Source organism: Euprymna scolopes, chromosome 20 (genome assembly GCF_053919585.1).
Source record: "Euprymna scolopes isolate OS-2025 chromosome 20, ASM5391958v1, whole genome shotgun sequence".
In the NCBI taxonomy this organism is placed as follows: Eukaryota; Metazoa; Mollusca; class Cephalopoda; order Sepiida; family Sepiolidae; genus Euprymna; species Euprymna scolopes.
The window spans coordinates 23169153-23185607 of NC_136501.1; the positions used below are offsets into that span (position 1 = coordinate 23169153).

Consider the following 16455-nt stretch of genomic DNA (forward strand, 5'->3'; position numbering starts at 1 on the left):
ATGTAACAAGGAGTTGGCAAGTAGATGAAGTTTGGGAACCACTGGTTTATATTAAGGTTTTGTGAAATAAAGATACAATTATCAAATTTCTTTTAACTTTGAAAATTAATGCAAAAGTATTTAGACAAAATTTATTCAGTACTTGCATACGTTTTAATGTTTAAATTTAACCACAAATATCATTTCTGTTTTCTTTCTTTCCATTGATTCTACCCCTGCTTTATATTTTGGTGAGTTCTCTAATGTCCACTCTCTTTGAAGTCTAAACTTGCTGGTATTCTATCTCTGATTTAACTTTGAAAATCCTATATTTAATCCACCCTTTTTGATTTATATTTTCTAGATAGGGTTCCTTAATTGCATGCAAGGGAAGTACCTTTCTCATGCAATCGTTAGCTATCTGCATTTTTATTTCTTAATCAATTTTATTTTTTAAATTCTAATTTTAAACATTTTTAATATAGTTTCATTAGATTCTCTAAATTATGATATTTATTATGAAGTCAAGATTGATTTTACTATGATTAAATTGATTTCGTTTTTTAAATGTTATTTTAAAATTGTTTATCTGCTATTCATAAATCATTGCTTTAAAATTCTTTTTTTCTTTCTTGGGAATATAGTTGTGTTACCTATTATAACTCGACCATTATAAATGCTTAGTATATCATAAAACCATACTTTCTTTACATCTCAATGTTCACAATTTTTGCCATGATTTTCCAGACTGTCATTCTCAATCTGCAATCAAAAGCCAGCTCATCTAGCTTAAACGTAAAAAAAAAAAATTTAGCTGTGTTTGTTTTTAACAATTTGGTGGTAAAGAGAGGGAGGGAAGACAGAAGGAAGCACCTCTTTTCAAACTGATTTTAAAGAAAAGCTTTTTTTTTTTTTTTTTTTTTTTGACAAAGTCACTACTTATCAAGGCCCAGAGGCCACTCGAGGATAAAGGTTAAAGAGTGTACAGTAGTCAATGAGACAATATAGTAATCGTTAGACGTGTAAATTTGATAAATTGGATTACTTAAGGGAAACGGCTCATCAAGAACTTGTTTGCGTTGGACTTGAAGCTTATGTTTGCTTGCTGCCCGTTCTTCTATCAATTTGACACTTTTTGTGCTCTCCATCTGATGTCACTTAACCTAATTTATTACTCTAAACCAGTAATGCCATCAACCACCTGAGTCTTCATCTGATAAAATCTCCATTTGTGAACATAATTCCTGAATTGTTACTAGTTGAACTACCTACAAATATGTATCAGTTTAGTTTAAAGAAAACCCAAAGAATCATAAATGAGTTAATTTTGACAGTTTTACTAAATATGTATGACTAAAAATTATTTATGATCAATGTACAACTAATTGCTGCTGCTGGGTAATAAAATGACTTAGTCACAATTTAATTTTGCCAAATTCTTAAAGACTGAAACTTTTTTTCAACTCAGTGTGCAACTTTTATTTTTTCATCTTTGTAAAAAAAAAAAATAATAAACGAGTTTCTTTTTTATTAAAAAAACTAAACGAATTTAGTCACAGTCACAACTTTCAGCTGAGAGTTTTTTTTTTTGCAAATTAAATTTTACAAGTGATTTAAGATTTGAATTTTGTAACACAATAACAATTAACACTACAAAATCTTTGTAAAAAATCGAAGAAATCCTTATTATTATCGACTATTGCTTGTTTTTTGTTTGTTTTTTAAATTAAACTTGAAGTTGTGTTGACTAATTAAACCCTTAACGACTGAGAATTATCTTTTCCAATACAATGTGCCAAATAATTGTCTCTGTCTTTTTAGAATTTAAATAAAATCGTGTTTAATTTTTAGTCGTGCGTAATTAGCAAACTCAAGGCATGATAAATCTAAAAAATAAACTTGTTTATTTTTTTTTACAAAGATTTGTAACGAAAAAAAACAAAACAAAAAGTGGCATGCAGAATTGGAAAAAAATAATTGTTTCAGTTTTTAAGTTCATTATGTAAATAAATACTTATATATTTACTTACTTAGAGAATATTTTAAAAAAATTTTTATAAATACTTTTTATATGAATCTAAAAATATATTTGTCAAAAATAACCTCCTTACTGAAACTTGTGAGTTAATTTATTTTGTTTATTTTAATAATACCACAACAGATTTTTACAATATTTTGCATTGATAAACCCAGTAGTTTGTTTGTGTCGAAGTTGTTTTAATAGCAAATCAGCGGCAGGAGCAAATAATCGTATGTTATTTAGTTGTATAATTTTATGTACGACCAAAATCCAGCATAATTAAATGTCCAATTTGGCTCCTGCTGATTCAAGCAACTTTACACGTTTCCATATGACAAACAGCAGGAGCAGTCAGTCGTACATTGATTGAGCATAATTTTAGTCATACATTGTGACTCAAAAGTTAAATTTAATGCATCTTTTAATCTGATTTACTTTTCATATATTTTTTTCTGAATGCTTATTGAAATATTTTCTGTGCTACACTGGCTCTCTCTTAGTAATCTTTTGGACTTCCAACGGAACATCGACTTTAATCACTTTGTTTTCAAAGCAATATTCATATAAAAACCATTTTTTTCTGTTGCCCACATCTTTTCTATCAGCTTATTTATGTATTGTATTTTGAAGTTATTGTATTATTTGTATTTGTTTTCTAATTGTTTCCTTTTATTTTTGCAGAGATACACCAACTGCTGCCGGACCAAATTCTTATGGCAAGGGTCGGTTGGGTTTTTGTGACAGACAAAAAATTTTTGAACGGGAAATCAAAAAGAAGGCTGACAATCCAAATAATTGATGTACAATTATTGCCATAAAATAAGAAAATCATCTTCTTTTTCTTTTATTTATTTTTTAACCAATAATTGTAATAAACAGCATTTTAGTTTCTTTTCTTATACATCTGTTCACTTCTTCCACTGCTAGTGATCACCGTTGTCAGATTTTCAATCAGCAGACCATACCTCTGTGCACTCTTCAAGATAAAATTGAAAGTTTCAAAAGAACAAAAATTTATTGATGTTTTTTTTTTTTTTTTTTTTATTATTCATTATTTAACATCATTAACAACACACAACTCCAGATGAATCCTTTTTTAACTATTGTTCAAGGATTTTTTAAAACTGGGCTAGCATCAACATCTATTTAACTGCCTCCTTTATAATTGTTAATAGAGGTTGCTGATTTTCAAGTTAGTTTAATGCAGATTTCTAGGCACGATACTTCTGTCTGACAAAATATGACCATGTGAACTCTTTCATGATGACAGTATTTTTGGTTCGTTCAGTTTTTAAATCATCATTTATGAAACAAACTTATAAAAAGACTCAGCTTGTGTCTTTTAATTGTACGCATGTTCCCTTTTTTTTTTTTTTTTCTGAGATGCTCATTGTTGTCTCTGCTCTTGAGAAATCGACTCTGAAACTTCTTGGTCTTTCTTTCTCATCAGATATTTCTTGGAGTTCATATATTAGATCCATTGCTCTTTCTGCTTCTTGTGAAGTTGATTCTCTTGATTGTTCTAAGCACTTTCTCATGCCTAAAGCTATTCTCTCTACAAAACCACTATAAGACGTATATATGGAACATTGTCATAGTTGAACTGGTGAATCTGTCCTATTTAAATGTTCTTGATAAGGTACAGAAACATATTTGTAATTTGATTGGCCCTCACCCTTTTCTGCAATCTCTCTCCCTCACAAACATGCCTTTTCTATAAATATTACAGCATGTGGTTTTTCAGAATTGTCTGATCTATTCCCTGCTTCTTTTGTTTCAGCTCATTTGACTTGTTAGTCTAGTGATCTTCATTAATTTGCTGTTTTGATACCGCATTGTAGTAGTTTCCCATTCCAGTAGCTTCTTTTCAATCTTTTTACTGGCTTGTGGAACTCTCTTCCTGCTGACTGTTTTCTTCATATCTATAGCCTTAATCTTTCCAAGACTATGGTTAATAGGCACCTTTTTGTTTTTTTGATAATCTTCTTTTGTTCTTGTTAGCTCCTTATATTAAGTGGCTTCATGCCTTGTCTGGAGTAATTCCCATGGTCATATTTTGTCGGACAGAAGGATTGTGCTTTCATTTGAAAGCTAGCAATTTTTAATTAAATTGATATGTAAAGGATTGGTTTGGTTGTATGATAAGGAGCATTGAAATATCTCTCACATTTTGTTATGTGCCAGATGTTGGATAAAAAGTTTTTATTGTGAAATAGAATTCTCGTTTATTTTTTAATTTATTTACAAAACTCTATCTTTTCTCTGTTGCAGACATTTTATTTCAATTTGTTGTTGTTACTATGTTTATAACCTTTTAGATTTGTTAAAATCTCTTAAAAAGTTTGTTTCAAAATGTTTGTGTCTTAAATTCTGTATAATAAAAATTTAAAACAATGTTTGCAAGAAAACAAAAATCAATGGTTACCAACAATTAAAGCATTTTTGCGCGATCCATGAATCAAAGAATTCCAGTAAGCAGTATGCTTTTTCAGTCATATGGTGTTGATTCAACTGGGGGATGCCCTTTTCTCTTCCCTGCAACCTCTTTCCCACAGAAGGGACGTCGCATGCCTGTCTTTGTTTTATCATTGCTTCCACGTTAAGTGCTTGTCTGAACTCCAATCTCTGGTCCCCCCCTCGCCAATCTTTCTTGAAAAACACCCGTCTAGCTGAAACCACTTTTCCCCACTCTTTTGACTGTGCTTAAATCAAAATAGATTCCATGAACAATGCTTATTTCTTAGAACTGCACGGCTGTGGAACTCTCTTCTGTTTGCCTGTTTCCCAGCTGACTGCAACTTGGTTGTATTCAAATCCAACATAAACAAATTCTTGATGAGCCGCTCCCTTAAGTAATACAATTTACTAAATTTCCATTAATAACGATTACTACGATATACCATTGATTACTGTACACTCAATAATCCTTATCCTCGAGTGACCTCAGGGCCTTGATAAGTGGTGATTCCTATGTAAAAAAAAAAAAAAAAAAAAAAAAAAAATTTAAATTTATATATATATATATATATATATATATATATATATATATTAAGGATATTTCAGTCACTGCTGATATTTAAATCAAAATATTTGAACCCACTTATTCTGGAAAGACTATAGCCATAAACCTGGAAGAGCTAGATATTCCAGCCAGAGTGATTAACACATCAAATTAAATTTAGATTCTCAAGTAAATTAGAATTTTATTTTAAGACAAAAAGTTAAGTAACGTGATTGACTATAGTTGAGGGTTACTTGAAGGTTCTTTCCATTAGCAATTATATTGATGTGTAGGAGAGAATACTACTCTTTTTCAAGGATTATTCTGCTTAGCCTTGACTGACTGGCGTTGCTCGGGCAGATAATATTCTGAAACATATTTTAATTTATGCAGATTGCATATGTATTATTATAGAATCAATCTTCTTGTGAATATTATATATTATGAGGAATAATTTGTCCGTTGGACTAATTTGCAAAAAAAAAAAAAAAATTTTTTGTCATTCATCAAATTCCGGCTGTGTTTGTTTACAATATCACGTCAGTTGATATTTGGGCTTGACGATCTTAAAAATAATCTTTCTTCTCTTATAGATAAAAAAATTATTATTACAGGGGACTATTTTACGTTACACCAGTGTAACGTAAAATAGTCCCCTGTAAAAATTATTTTTTGTCTATAAGAGAAAAAAGACTACTTTTAAGATTGGATTTTTTTCGATTTTCAATAATTACACTGTGCAACAAATTTGAATTGAAAAAAAAGTACAAGACATATAAGACCTGTTTCGGTGTAAGAAAAGTATGCTGATTCCAAATCTGACATTTATTTCTCTGGATTAGGTACCATTTTCATGTACTTTATTATTAATTATTTTGGAAAAAAAAACACAGAATTCACCAGTTTAAACAACATTTGTCCTCTTAACTCTCTTGTGTAGAGTGTCATCATCCTTTTTTAAATTCCAGCAGTAGTCTGCCAACATACCAGTGTTCCATTTTCCTTTAAAACGTTTTTCTATTAATGAAATATCTTGATGGAACCTTTCGCCATGTTCATCACTCCCATGGCCAAGATTCTCAGCAAAAAAATCCAAATGAGACTGGAGCACATGAACTTTTAGAGACATGTTACATCTCATATAAAAATGATGCAATAGATCATTCACAACTTGCACATAGTCTTCTGAACGATGTTTTCCCAGGAAGTTATCACAAATTTTCTTGAATGACTCAAAGGCACATTTTTCTTTTCTCGTGAGATGTGTGTTAAAAGTTTCATCAAGAACAATTTTTCGAATTTGGGGACCTATGAAGATACCTTCTTTTATTTTAGCTCGACTTAATGAAGGAAACTTTTCTGCAAGATATGCAAATGCCAAGGAATCCTTGTCTAGTGCTTTCACAAACTGCTTGAACAAACCGAGTTTAATATGCAAAGGTGGTAAATGGATTCTATCACTTTGCAGAAGTGGTTTGTGTTTGATGTTATGTTTTCCTTGCTCAATTTCATCTCTAGCAGGCCAGTGCTTGCGTACATAGTGTTCAGCTCTTGATCTAGAGTCCCATAAGCACAAGAAGCAACAAAATTTAGTATAGCCTGGCTGAAGGCCAGTGAGCATGGCTATAACCTTGAAATCTGCACAAACATGCCATTTATGGACTTCATAATGTATGCTTGCTAAAATTGTTTTTAAATTTTCATATGATTCTTTCATGGTTGTGCTGTAAGCAATAGGAACAGATGGCAGGGTGTTCCCATTGTGAAGCAAAACAGCTTTTATGCTTTCCTTGGAGGCATCTAAGAAAAGTCGCCAGTTGGTGTTATCATATTGTATTTCCAGCTGTTCAAAAAGTCCAACAATGTCATTGCAGAAGCATAAATCATCTGTCAAAGTGAACAAAACATGCAAGTTTTGTGCACGTTTTCTGTACAATGTTATTTTCACACCTTTTCGTTCTTTAAGCCTTGATGCAAGAAGTTCACTTTTTTTCTCTTTGGTTAAATAAAGATCTCTGCATAAGTCATTTAGAGCATCTTGAGAAAATAGTACTGGTCTATTATTGCTTTCTGAATTAGAAAATTCTACTGTTTCATCACTATAATGTTCATCCCCACTGCTTGAACTCCACATTTCCTGATCAGGGGGTTTTGGTACAGGTAATTCTTTTGAGTGCTCAACTGGGCGCATTGCTGATTGCAAATTTGAGTAAACAATGTGTTTTTTTTTTTGTTGCCCTTGTACAGCCTGTATAGTCTTGCTGACAAAAATAGCAATTATTAGAATGATATTTCTGCTCTCGCCAAATCATTGGCACACCAAACTTCATGTGAACATTCTTTTTTGCATACCATGCGCTCAATGTTTTCACACTTGTAAGGCAACAGGCACGAGGAGCCCATGACTTGTCTTGGTCTCCTATATCAAAATAAAAGTACGCCTTGTACAATTTCTTGATATGGCTGGTAATGCTGCGCCTTTCTTTAGCAAATGTTAATTCGCCACATATGTAGCAGAATTTGCTTGGATCATTTTTGCACTGTCTTGAAGTCATCATCAAAGCCTATATTGCATCTAAAGAATAAAGACAAGAAAAAAAGTAAATTGTTTTATAAAGAAAAATAAGGATTCCATAATGTGAACATGTTAAGCCATTATAAACGCCCACTAGCAAGTTATTAGATTCTTTCGTACATAAAGTAAGGGGTTGATAAAATTTCATTTCTATTTTTTCATTTAATTTAGTAAATTTTCAGAAAAGAATGTATAAAATGCCCCTTTATGTTTAAAACATTAAAATACACAATAATCTGGTCTTTATTGTAGTTTTTAGTTAAAAAATACTTTATTAAATGGATATCTCTTTTTAACCCTCAGATTTTTTCCCGTGCCCTACAAATAAGGTTCTGAGGCAGGTTTTAGCTTCTTTTCCTTGATTTTTTTTAGCCTACATTAAAAAATGCCTTTCTTGACGAATACCATGGCTTTTCGGAAGGTGGTGAACACAAACCATGTGCTACAGCATTATGTTTTTACTTTTGAAAAAATTAGCCCTTGGTCTAGAAAATATTATGCTAACCAAGCTAGCTCTGTCATCTAGCTCTCTTAAATCTGAAAAAATAGCTCATTTCGGCTGACTTTAGCAAATAAATGATTCAAATAAATGATTTAACAAATAATGTACATAATATGTGTATATTAAACTGTGTTTTTCTCTTAAGATTTATAATTTAATACACATAATATGTGACTGCAAAGTCGTCAGTAACCCATTTTTGACGTTTTTACTGAAATTTACGACTGGCAATTTTGCACAAATTATACCTAATTCAACAAAAAGAAAGCCAGAAATAAAATTTCCACGTTACTAGGTATACAAAAATTGCTGCAGATATCCTGTACTTTTTTTAGTGTTGCACAGTGTTATTGGAAGATTTTCTGTACAAAACATCTAAGAATACTGCCAGAAATATAAATTAGCTTTGTGTGAAATTTGCAAAAGATAACCTCAGCCGTTTTGGAACTTATTAGTAAGGAACTAGCACACATACACAAAATGACCGTTCTATAATAGTTGTGTGTGTGTGTGTGTGTATATATATATATATATATATATATATACATACACACGCACACACAATTATCAATGAATATATCTTTAATAAAGCAAAAGTTACCAAGATAAGAAAAGCTCAACACTATTAAGAGGAGCAAACAAATGTTAAATGAAAGATGTGGAATAAATTTTATATATAACTTTATTATATCAGAACGATAGGAAAAGTAAAAGGGTAAATTAAGACCGTGTCATTTCAAAGCTAAATGCTTCTTATAAGAGAAGGGCCAGAATTATACAGAATGCAACATAGACTCTTTCCTTATTGTTTTGATGATATAAAAAGTTATATATAACTTCTTTCTCATCTTTCATATATCACAGTGCTTTGTATGAAATTTGCAAAAGATAAGCTCAGTCATTTCAGAACCTGAGGAAGGAATTTTTATATAATAGAGATTCTCTTTTTACACTACTGAGTGCTTGGAAAGGGGATATGAAGTCTTAGGTATCACTATTAGGATTGAACAATGGTTTTGCTGTGTATTAGCAGACATGCTTAACCATTCTATCAAATGGGTCGAACAAGAAATCCAATTAAAAGCTAATCCATTTTATCAAATGTGGTAAATATGAAAATTGAATCAAATTTTTTATTTTTTTTTATTTACAACATTGTGCAAATTGAAAAAAATAACGTTTTTTTTTTTTTTTTTTTTTTTTTCAATATATACAGAGTTATGTTATTTATTGATCTTGAGAGTCAGTATGCAAGTCTCCTAGACCTTTTTTCTCACAACTTGCCCTGAGCTATGTTCATCTTCCGTTCTGTCTCCACTGGGATCTTCCGACCACGAGGTTGTATCAATTAAGATAAAAACAAAATGTAATAAGTCCTCAGATGTACCTCTCTATTGTACAGCATATCAATACTCTACAGCTAACTGTGATAACTTCCGTACATTTATATCAAATCTATCTGCATTCCATGTTTAAAAAGAACATGTCCTCTATAATATTAAACCTAATGGAATGGTTAATTGTAGGTATAGACTGCTTCATACCCTCCAAAAATTCCAGCAAAAACCTAACAGCCAGCTGTGGTTCTCTCCAGAATATGCTGCACAGAAATCACTTTTTCCATTGCTTCCAATGTAATTGATATACTGAGACTAAAGTCACTTTCAAGATTGCCAGTAACTACTGTAAAAGAGTAATAAAGAACGCGAGAGTTGTATGCTCAGGCCATCAAATCCAAAGTAGCTGAGCAGCAGCTTGGTTCCCACTAGTTTTGGCAAATAACAAACAGGGTCCTGAACAGAAGCGTGTTCTCTATTCCAACCATCGTCAATGGACCTGAGGTAATCTCATTAGCATTGGACAACACCAAACTCTTTGCCAAGAACTGGAAACATCTGAAAACACGCTTTTCGACATACAAATATCTGTGCATGGTGTTGCCAAGCTAATCAAAATCTTGATTCCAGTAAAGCAACTGGCCCTGACTGCATTTCAGTTGTAAATGCTGAAAAAGCTTCGAGAACTAGCTCCCATACTTATAAAACTGTTTAAGTGTGATCATAAGAATTGTTGCTCAACACCCTGGAAAACCTCGTCAGTATGCCCTGTACAGCAGAACCCCAGGATATGGCATTAAAAATTAGTAACAAAATACAGTACAGTATACACATGTATATAATCAAATGACATTATAAATAACACCGGAAGGCGGAGCAAATACTGTAACCAGGGGCTGGAAAACATTGTATTCTACATCGTAACCTGAAAAAAACGTATCCTAGGGCCACCATATCACGGGGTTCTACTGTATTTAAAAATTCAGTCTCCTTTGCGTCATAAGCAAGTTGCTGGAATCTGTGTTAAATAGAGAAGTAGTCAACCACCTAAGCAAAAATAACCTTAGTGACATGCAATATGGTTGCCATTCTGCTAGATCTACAGCAGATGTTCTAACAGCTATATTTCATAGGATTAGTGAAACTTTCCTCAGAGGCTTCCTTTCTAGGGCAATTGCTCTTGACATATCAAAGGCCTTTGATAAGATATGGCATAAAGGTCTACTCCACATCTTCAATTACAGTATAGCTGGAAATGTCTTCTCAATTATTAAATCATTTCTCTCTGATAGGTTCATAAGAGTAGTAGTTGATGGGCAGAAATCAGAAGTTCACAGTATTAATGCTGGAGTGCCTCAAGGGTCTATCCTGAGCCTAACTCTTCTTGATCTACATTAATGATCTCCCAAATTAATTCAAAGTTTATTTGTAAACATTTATGCTACCATAAATGACAACACTTCAAAAGTCATAAATGACCAAGTTCTCTCTGATTCACTCTCCTCTGATCTTGAACACGTGGTACAATGGGGAAAGAGGTTGCTGGTTAATTTTAATGCGTCTAAAACTAAGCTTCTATCTTTACATCATCGACGCTCTGATCTCCATCTGGCATCAATTGAAATGAATGGCTCTCGTCTTGGCTCTATGTTTTGACAAACTTCTGTGCTTGACCTTTACTCCTGATCTGAAATGGAACATATATATCAAATCTGTTGCCAAAGTTGTTTGAAAAATGGTGTTCCAGTAGATTAACTAATGATGCAATTCTCTACCGGTATAAGAGCCAAGTACGTCCAAGGATGGAGTACTTTTGCTACATCTGTGCAGAAACTGCTAGAAGTCATTATCCTGCTTGACAGAGTTCAAAATAGACTTCGGAGCCTAGTAGGGGATGCCTTTTTCTCTTCCCTGCAACCTCTTTTGTTATTTTCATGACAATTGCGAAGTTTATCAGGCGTATTTTTCTGAATCAATTAATGCTAGTGATGATGAATATATCGATGAAGGAGAAAGTGATGATAATTCTGATGATGCAGATGCACCTGCCTATCAAGGAGGGTTCCACCTGTTGAGTAGACTAACACACAAAAGAGGTCAAGTACAGGGGCAAATTAGATTCAGTAGCTCAGGTCTGGTAGGGTTAAATATTTAGTGAGCGTTTTCTTGTAGAGAAAAGTATCCTAATGCCAAGTTCCTATGTACAATGCCTCCCCACAGGACAGAGTTAGACACCAGAGTCATTTTGTAATGTGAAGAAAAGGAACAAAAATTCCAAATTGTCTCAGTCGTGAAGGATTTCTCTTCCACTGACAGAGAACAAGAAATTGAAGTGTTGCATCTGAAGAACAGATACTACACTGTGATCTCGACCCAAAGGCCAGTGCCAAGTTGTCCTGACAGATCCCTGTTGTATTTATTTGCTTCCCCACTGAGCAAATTTGGCACAAGGCCGTTTTTTTAATGTGGAGAGAGAGGGAGGGGGGAGGGAAAGTGGGGACCAGCTCCCGAGAGGTGGGAAATGGGAGCTGGATAGTAACTGTTGGTCTGTAGGATGATCCCTACATTGACCAAGGTCAGATATGTGGGGCTACCCCCCACATATGGTCTTTTTATTTATTTGCTTCCCCACTGAGCAAATTAGGCAGGAGGCCGTTTTTAATGTGGAGATAGGGGGAAGGGGGAGGGAGAGAGGGGATCCAGCTCCCGAGAGGTGGGAAGTGGGAGCTAGATTAGAAACTGTTGGTATGAAGGGTTGCCCCTTCAGTGACCAAGGTCAGATATGTGGGGTTACCCCCACATATGGTCTTTGCTAGTCATAGCTGGTCTGTGCTAGTCATAGCTTTGCAGTATTTGTGAAGGGGTGTGATTTTGTTGCTAAGCAGATTTATCAGGGATATGTATGTCGAAGGGGGCACAAGTGCAATGAGTTCATCAGAGCACATTCCATTAAAATGCTTGTAAACAGGTACAGGGATGCAACATTGTGGCGATGGGACAGGGGTTGGAGCTTAGTTGACAAAGTGGGACCTCTTAGATTGAAAACTCTTTTTTTGGGCCTTACCCAAGAGGGAGAGGCTAGTGGTAGATGCACCAGCCCAGATGTGGCAACAAAACTCCATGCATGGGCGAATGGTGGCTTCTAGGGGTACAGGATACTCTCAGGTGTTAGTAGTCTTTTAGCACGATAGAAGGATCCCATCTTCCTTGCAGCAGCCTTTGCAATGTCTTGAATGTCTTTGTTCCAGTTTATATTGCCTGTGAATGTTAAGCCGAGGAGTTTGAAGGAAGAATTCTCAGATAGGATATCGGTGGTTGGAGAGGCGTCTTGTAATTGTTAAAGGAGAGCATCTTAGTCTTACTAGCATTAAAAGTTACCATCCATTTACGGCCCCATTCAAATATGGTTGGGAGGTCATTTTCTAAGGATTCTGTCATTGTCTTAGATTTTTGTACATCCGTTCTTCCCAAGTGCATGTTATAGAGCGTTGTATCATCAAACATTCAAATAAAATTAGTTGTTTCAGGCAGTAAGCAGTAAACTTACTCCATGAGATTGAGGCAATGACCTGGGAGAGTGGACCTCTTAGGACTACCCAAAACCACACCTCAGCCCAACAGATGCAACGTTATTCTCTACTTAAAAATGACCAAGACACTATCAGACAGTTTCGAGGACGTATCCTTGACTGGCGTGAATATAATCTACTCAAGCTGTATCAGGTAAGTATAAGTCGTCGTATGTTGTTGCAGGGATGATGGTTGACATTAAACTGTTAATGATCAATGTCTCTTTTTGCAGTGTGAGCATTGGTCTGCGTCGACTTCATGCCAAATATTTATTTTCATTGGCTGAAAATGATATTTTCATTCTATTTATTTTATTTGAATTTAGAGCCAATTTTGTGCAAAAAGTGTAAATAATTTTATTGATTTTGTAAGTGTTTCTTTTTTTTTTTTCACACGTGAATCACCACTAATCAAGGCCTGAAAGCCACTTGTGGATAAGGGTTAATGAGTGTAAAATGGTCAGTGAGGCAACAGTGTAGTTATTGGTACTGTTTCAAAAAAGGCCAAATTTACAAAATTTGGTTTAAAAAAAATCCAATTTGGTAACCCTGGACAAGAATATGATAGTGACCTCTCTTTGGTGTAGCCTCGTTTTTGAATTTCAGAGGTTTTCTGTGCGCATATAAAACATAACTTTTGATCTAAAACAAAGAATTAGATGTGCTGACTGAAAATGGATTAGGGTTAACGCTATGCTGACTGAAGATGGCGATATAGAGTAATTCTTAGCCTAAACGGACCGGATTTCCTACACTTTTTGAAATAATTCTTAATAAATAGTGTTAAAAAATAGTGTTAATAAATAGTGTTAAAAAAGCTTCAACCAGAACTTGCTCCCATACTTACAAAACTGTTTAAGCGTTGCCATATAGAGAAGTGCTTCCCAACACCCTGGAAAACCTCATCAGTATGCCCTGTATTTAAGAATTCAGGTGATAAGTCATCTCCCTTTCAGTACAGACCAATAAGTCTCCTGTGTGTCATGAATAAGTTGCTGGAATCCATATTAAATAGAGTAGTCAACCACCTCAACAGAAACAACCTTCTTAGTGACACGCAATATGGTTGCCGTTCTGCAAGATCTACCACAGATGTGCTAACGGTTATATCTCATAGGATTAGCGAATCTCTTGACAAAGGCTTCCTTTCTCAGGCAATTGCTCTTGACATATCAAAGGCCTTTGATAAGGTATGGGATAAAGGCCTACTTCACAAGATTTCCAGCTACGGTATAACTGGAAATGTTTTCTCAATCATTAAATCATTTCTCTCTGATAGGCTCATAAGAGTAGTGGTTGATGGACAAAAATCAGAGGCCCGCAGTATTAATGCTGGAGTCCCTCAGGGGTCCATCCTGGGCCAAATTCTCTTTCTGATCTACATCAATGATCTCCCAAAACACATATTTAAATCATTCACTGACATCTATGCTGATGACACGACCATCTATGGCAACACATCAAAGGCTGTAAATGACAAAGTTCTCTCTGATTCTCTTTCCTCTGATCTCGAGTGCGTGGTACAGTGGGGGAAGATGTGGCTGGTTACCTTTAATGCATCTAAAACCAAGCTCCTATCTTTACATCATCAACGCTCTGATCTCCATCTGGCATCAATTGAAATGGATGGCTCTCGTCTAGGAGAAGCCCCTATGTTTTGACAAGCTTCTGGGCTTGACCTTTACTCCTGATCTAAAATGGAACATGTACATCAAGTCTGTTGCCAAGGTCGCTGGAAAGATGGTGGGATCCTTCTACCGCTCCAGAAGATATCTCACTACTGATGCAATTCTCTATCTACATAAAAGTTAGGTACGTCTAAGGATGGAGTACTGCTACCACATATGGGCAGGAGGTGCTAAAAACAGCATATCCTGCCTTGACAGAGTACGAAATAGACTTCGTGGGTTAGTGGGGGATGTCCGTTTCTCTTCCCTGCAACCTCTCTCCCACAGAAGAGACGTTGCAAGTCTATCTTTGTTTTATCATTATTTCCATGGCAGGTGCTCATCTGAACTCCAATCTCTGGTCCCCCTCTTGCCAATCTTTCACAATAAAAACCCGTCTAGCTGAAACCACTGCCAAAACTTTTCCCCACTCTTTATCTGTGCCTAAATCAAAATGTAGATTCCATGAACAAAGCTTCTTTCTTAGAACTGCACGCCTGTGGAACTCTGTTACGTCTCCTTGTTTGCCACCTGACTACAACCTGGATGTCTTCAAGTCCAACTTAAACAAATTCCTGATGAACCGCCCCCTTAAGTAGACACTTTATTAAATGTCAACACTAACGTACTGTACATGCAATAACTCTTATCCCTGAGTGGCTTCCTGGCCTTGATAAGTGGTGACCACTTTGTAAAAAAAAAAAAAAGGTTGCAGAGAAGAGAATGGACATCTACGAAATGTATTTTGAACTCTATCAAAGCAGGACAAGTCCTTTCTCCTGCCCAAATGTGGCAACAGTATTCCGTCCTTGGACATACCTGGCTCTTATATAGATAGAGGATTGCGTCAGCAGTAAGATATCTACTAGATCGATAGAAGGATCCCACCATTTTTCCAGCGGCCTTGGCAACAGATTTAATGTACGTGTTCCGTTTCAGATCAGGAGTAAAGGTCAAGCCCAGAAGCTTATCAAAATATGGTCTCCCTAAGACGAGAGCCATTCATTTCAATTGATGTTAGATGGGGATCAGAACGTTGATGTTGTAAAGATAGAAGTTTGGTTTTAGATGCATTAAAAGTAACCAACCACTCCTTTCCCCATTGTTCCACATGCTCAAGATCAGAGGAAAGGGAATCTGAGAGAACTTGGTCGTTTACGGTCTTAGATGTGCTCCCATATATTATTGTCATCAGCATAAATGTCTACAAATGATGTAAGGATGTGATTTGGGAGATCATTAATGTAAATTAGGAAGAGAGTTGGGTCCAGGATGGAACCCTGAGGGACGCCAGCATTAATACTGTGAGCTTCTGATTTCTGCCCATCAACTACTACTCTTATGAACCTATCAGAGAGAAATGATTTAATAATTGAGAAGACATTTCCAGCAATATCATAGCTGGAGATCATGTGAAGTAAACCTTTATGCCATACCTTATCAAAGGCCTTTGATATGTCAAGAGCAATTGCCCTAGAAAAGTTGACTATAATGTATGAGGATTGTTTCAAAAGTAAGGCCTCATATCTTTTTAAACCCCAAAACTAAAACGCTGGAGAGCTACAAATACGGGAGTGGTATTATTAAAACAAGTGACCTTTTGTGCTCCAGAATTTGTTTGTCTACATAGTCACCACCATTCTTCATGCATTTTTGCCGACCTCATTTGATGCCTCGGTCGTAAAAGTCTTAAGTGTGCTTTGTCACTCACATCTCCTTCGCCAGTCTCATAAATAATAAATTAATAAAACCAATCATCTATACATCTAATATTTACGTAAACTTCTATAGAATATTTATCTTAT

At 34.9% G+C, this 16455-nt stretch overlaps 1 protein-coding gene and 1 long non-coding RNA gene across 3 annotated transcripts in view; one reads left to right on the plus strand and one right to left on the minus strand.

Moving 5' to 3' along the window:
• LOC145241363 (uncharacterized) overlaps positions 1-3012 on the plus strand; it is a 26768-nt gene extending 23756 nt beyond the window's left edge. Inside the window, exon 4 of one of the 2 annotated variants that reach the window (XM_080104237.1) lies at positions 2681-3012. In XM_080104237.1, the coding sequence (XP_079960363.1) occupies positions 2681-2798 (118 nt within the window). In that variant the 3' untranslated portion in view covers positions 2799-3012. The remainder of the gene's footprint in view (positions 1-2680) is intronic. The other variant, XM_080104236.1, reaches the window with a different exon arrangement.
• LOC145241364 (uncharacterized) overlaps positions 1513-16455 on the minus strand; it is a 21976-nt gene continuing 7033 nt past the window's right edge. Inside the window, exon 2 of the long non-coding RNA XR_013862540.1 lies at positions 1513-4967. This is a non-coding gene — a long non-coding RNA (uncharacterized LOC145241364). The remainder of the gene's footprint in view (positions 4968-16455) is intronic.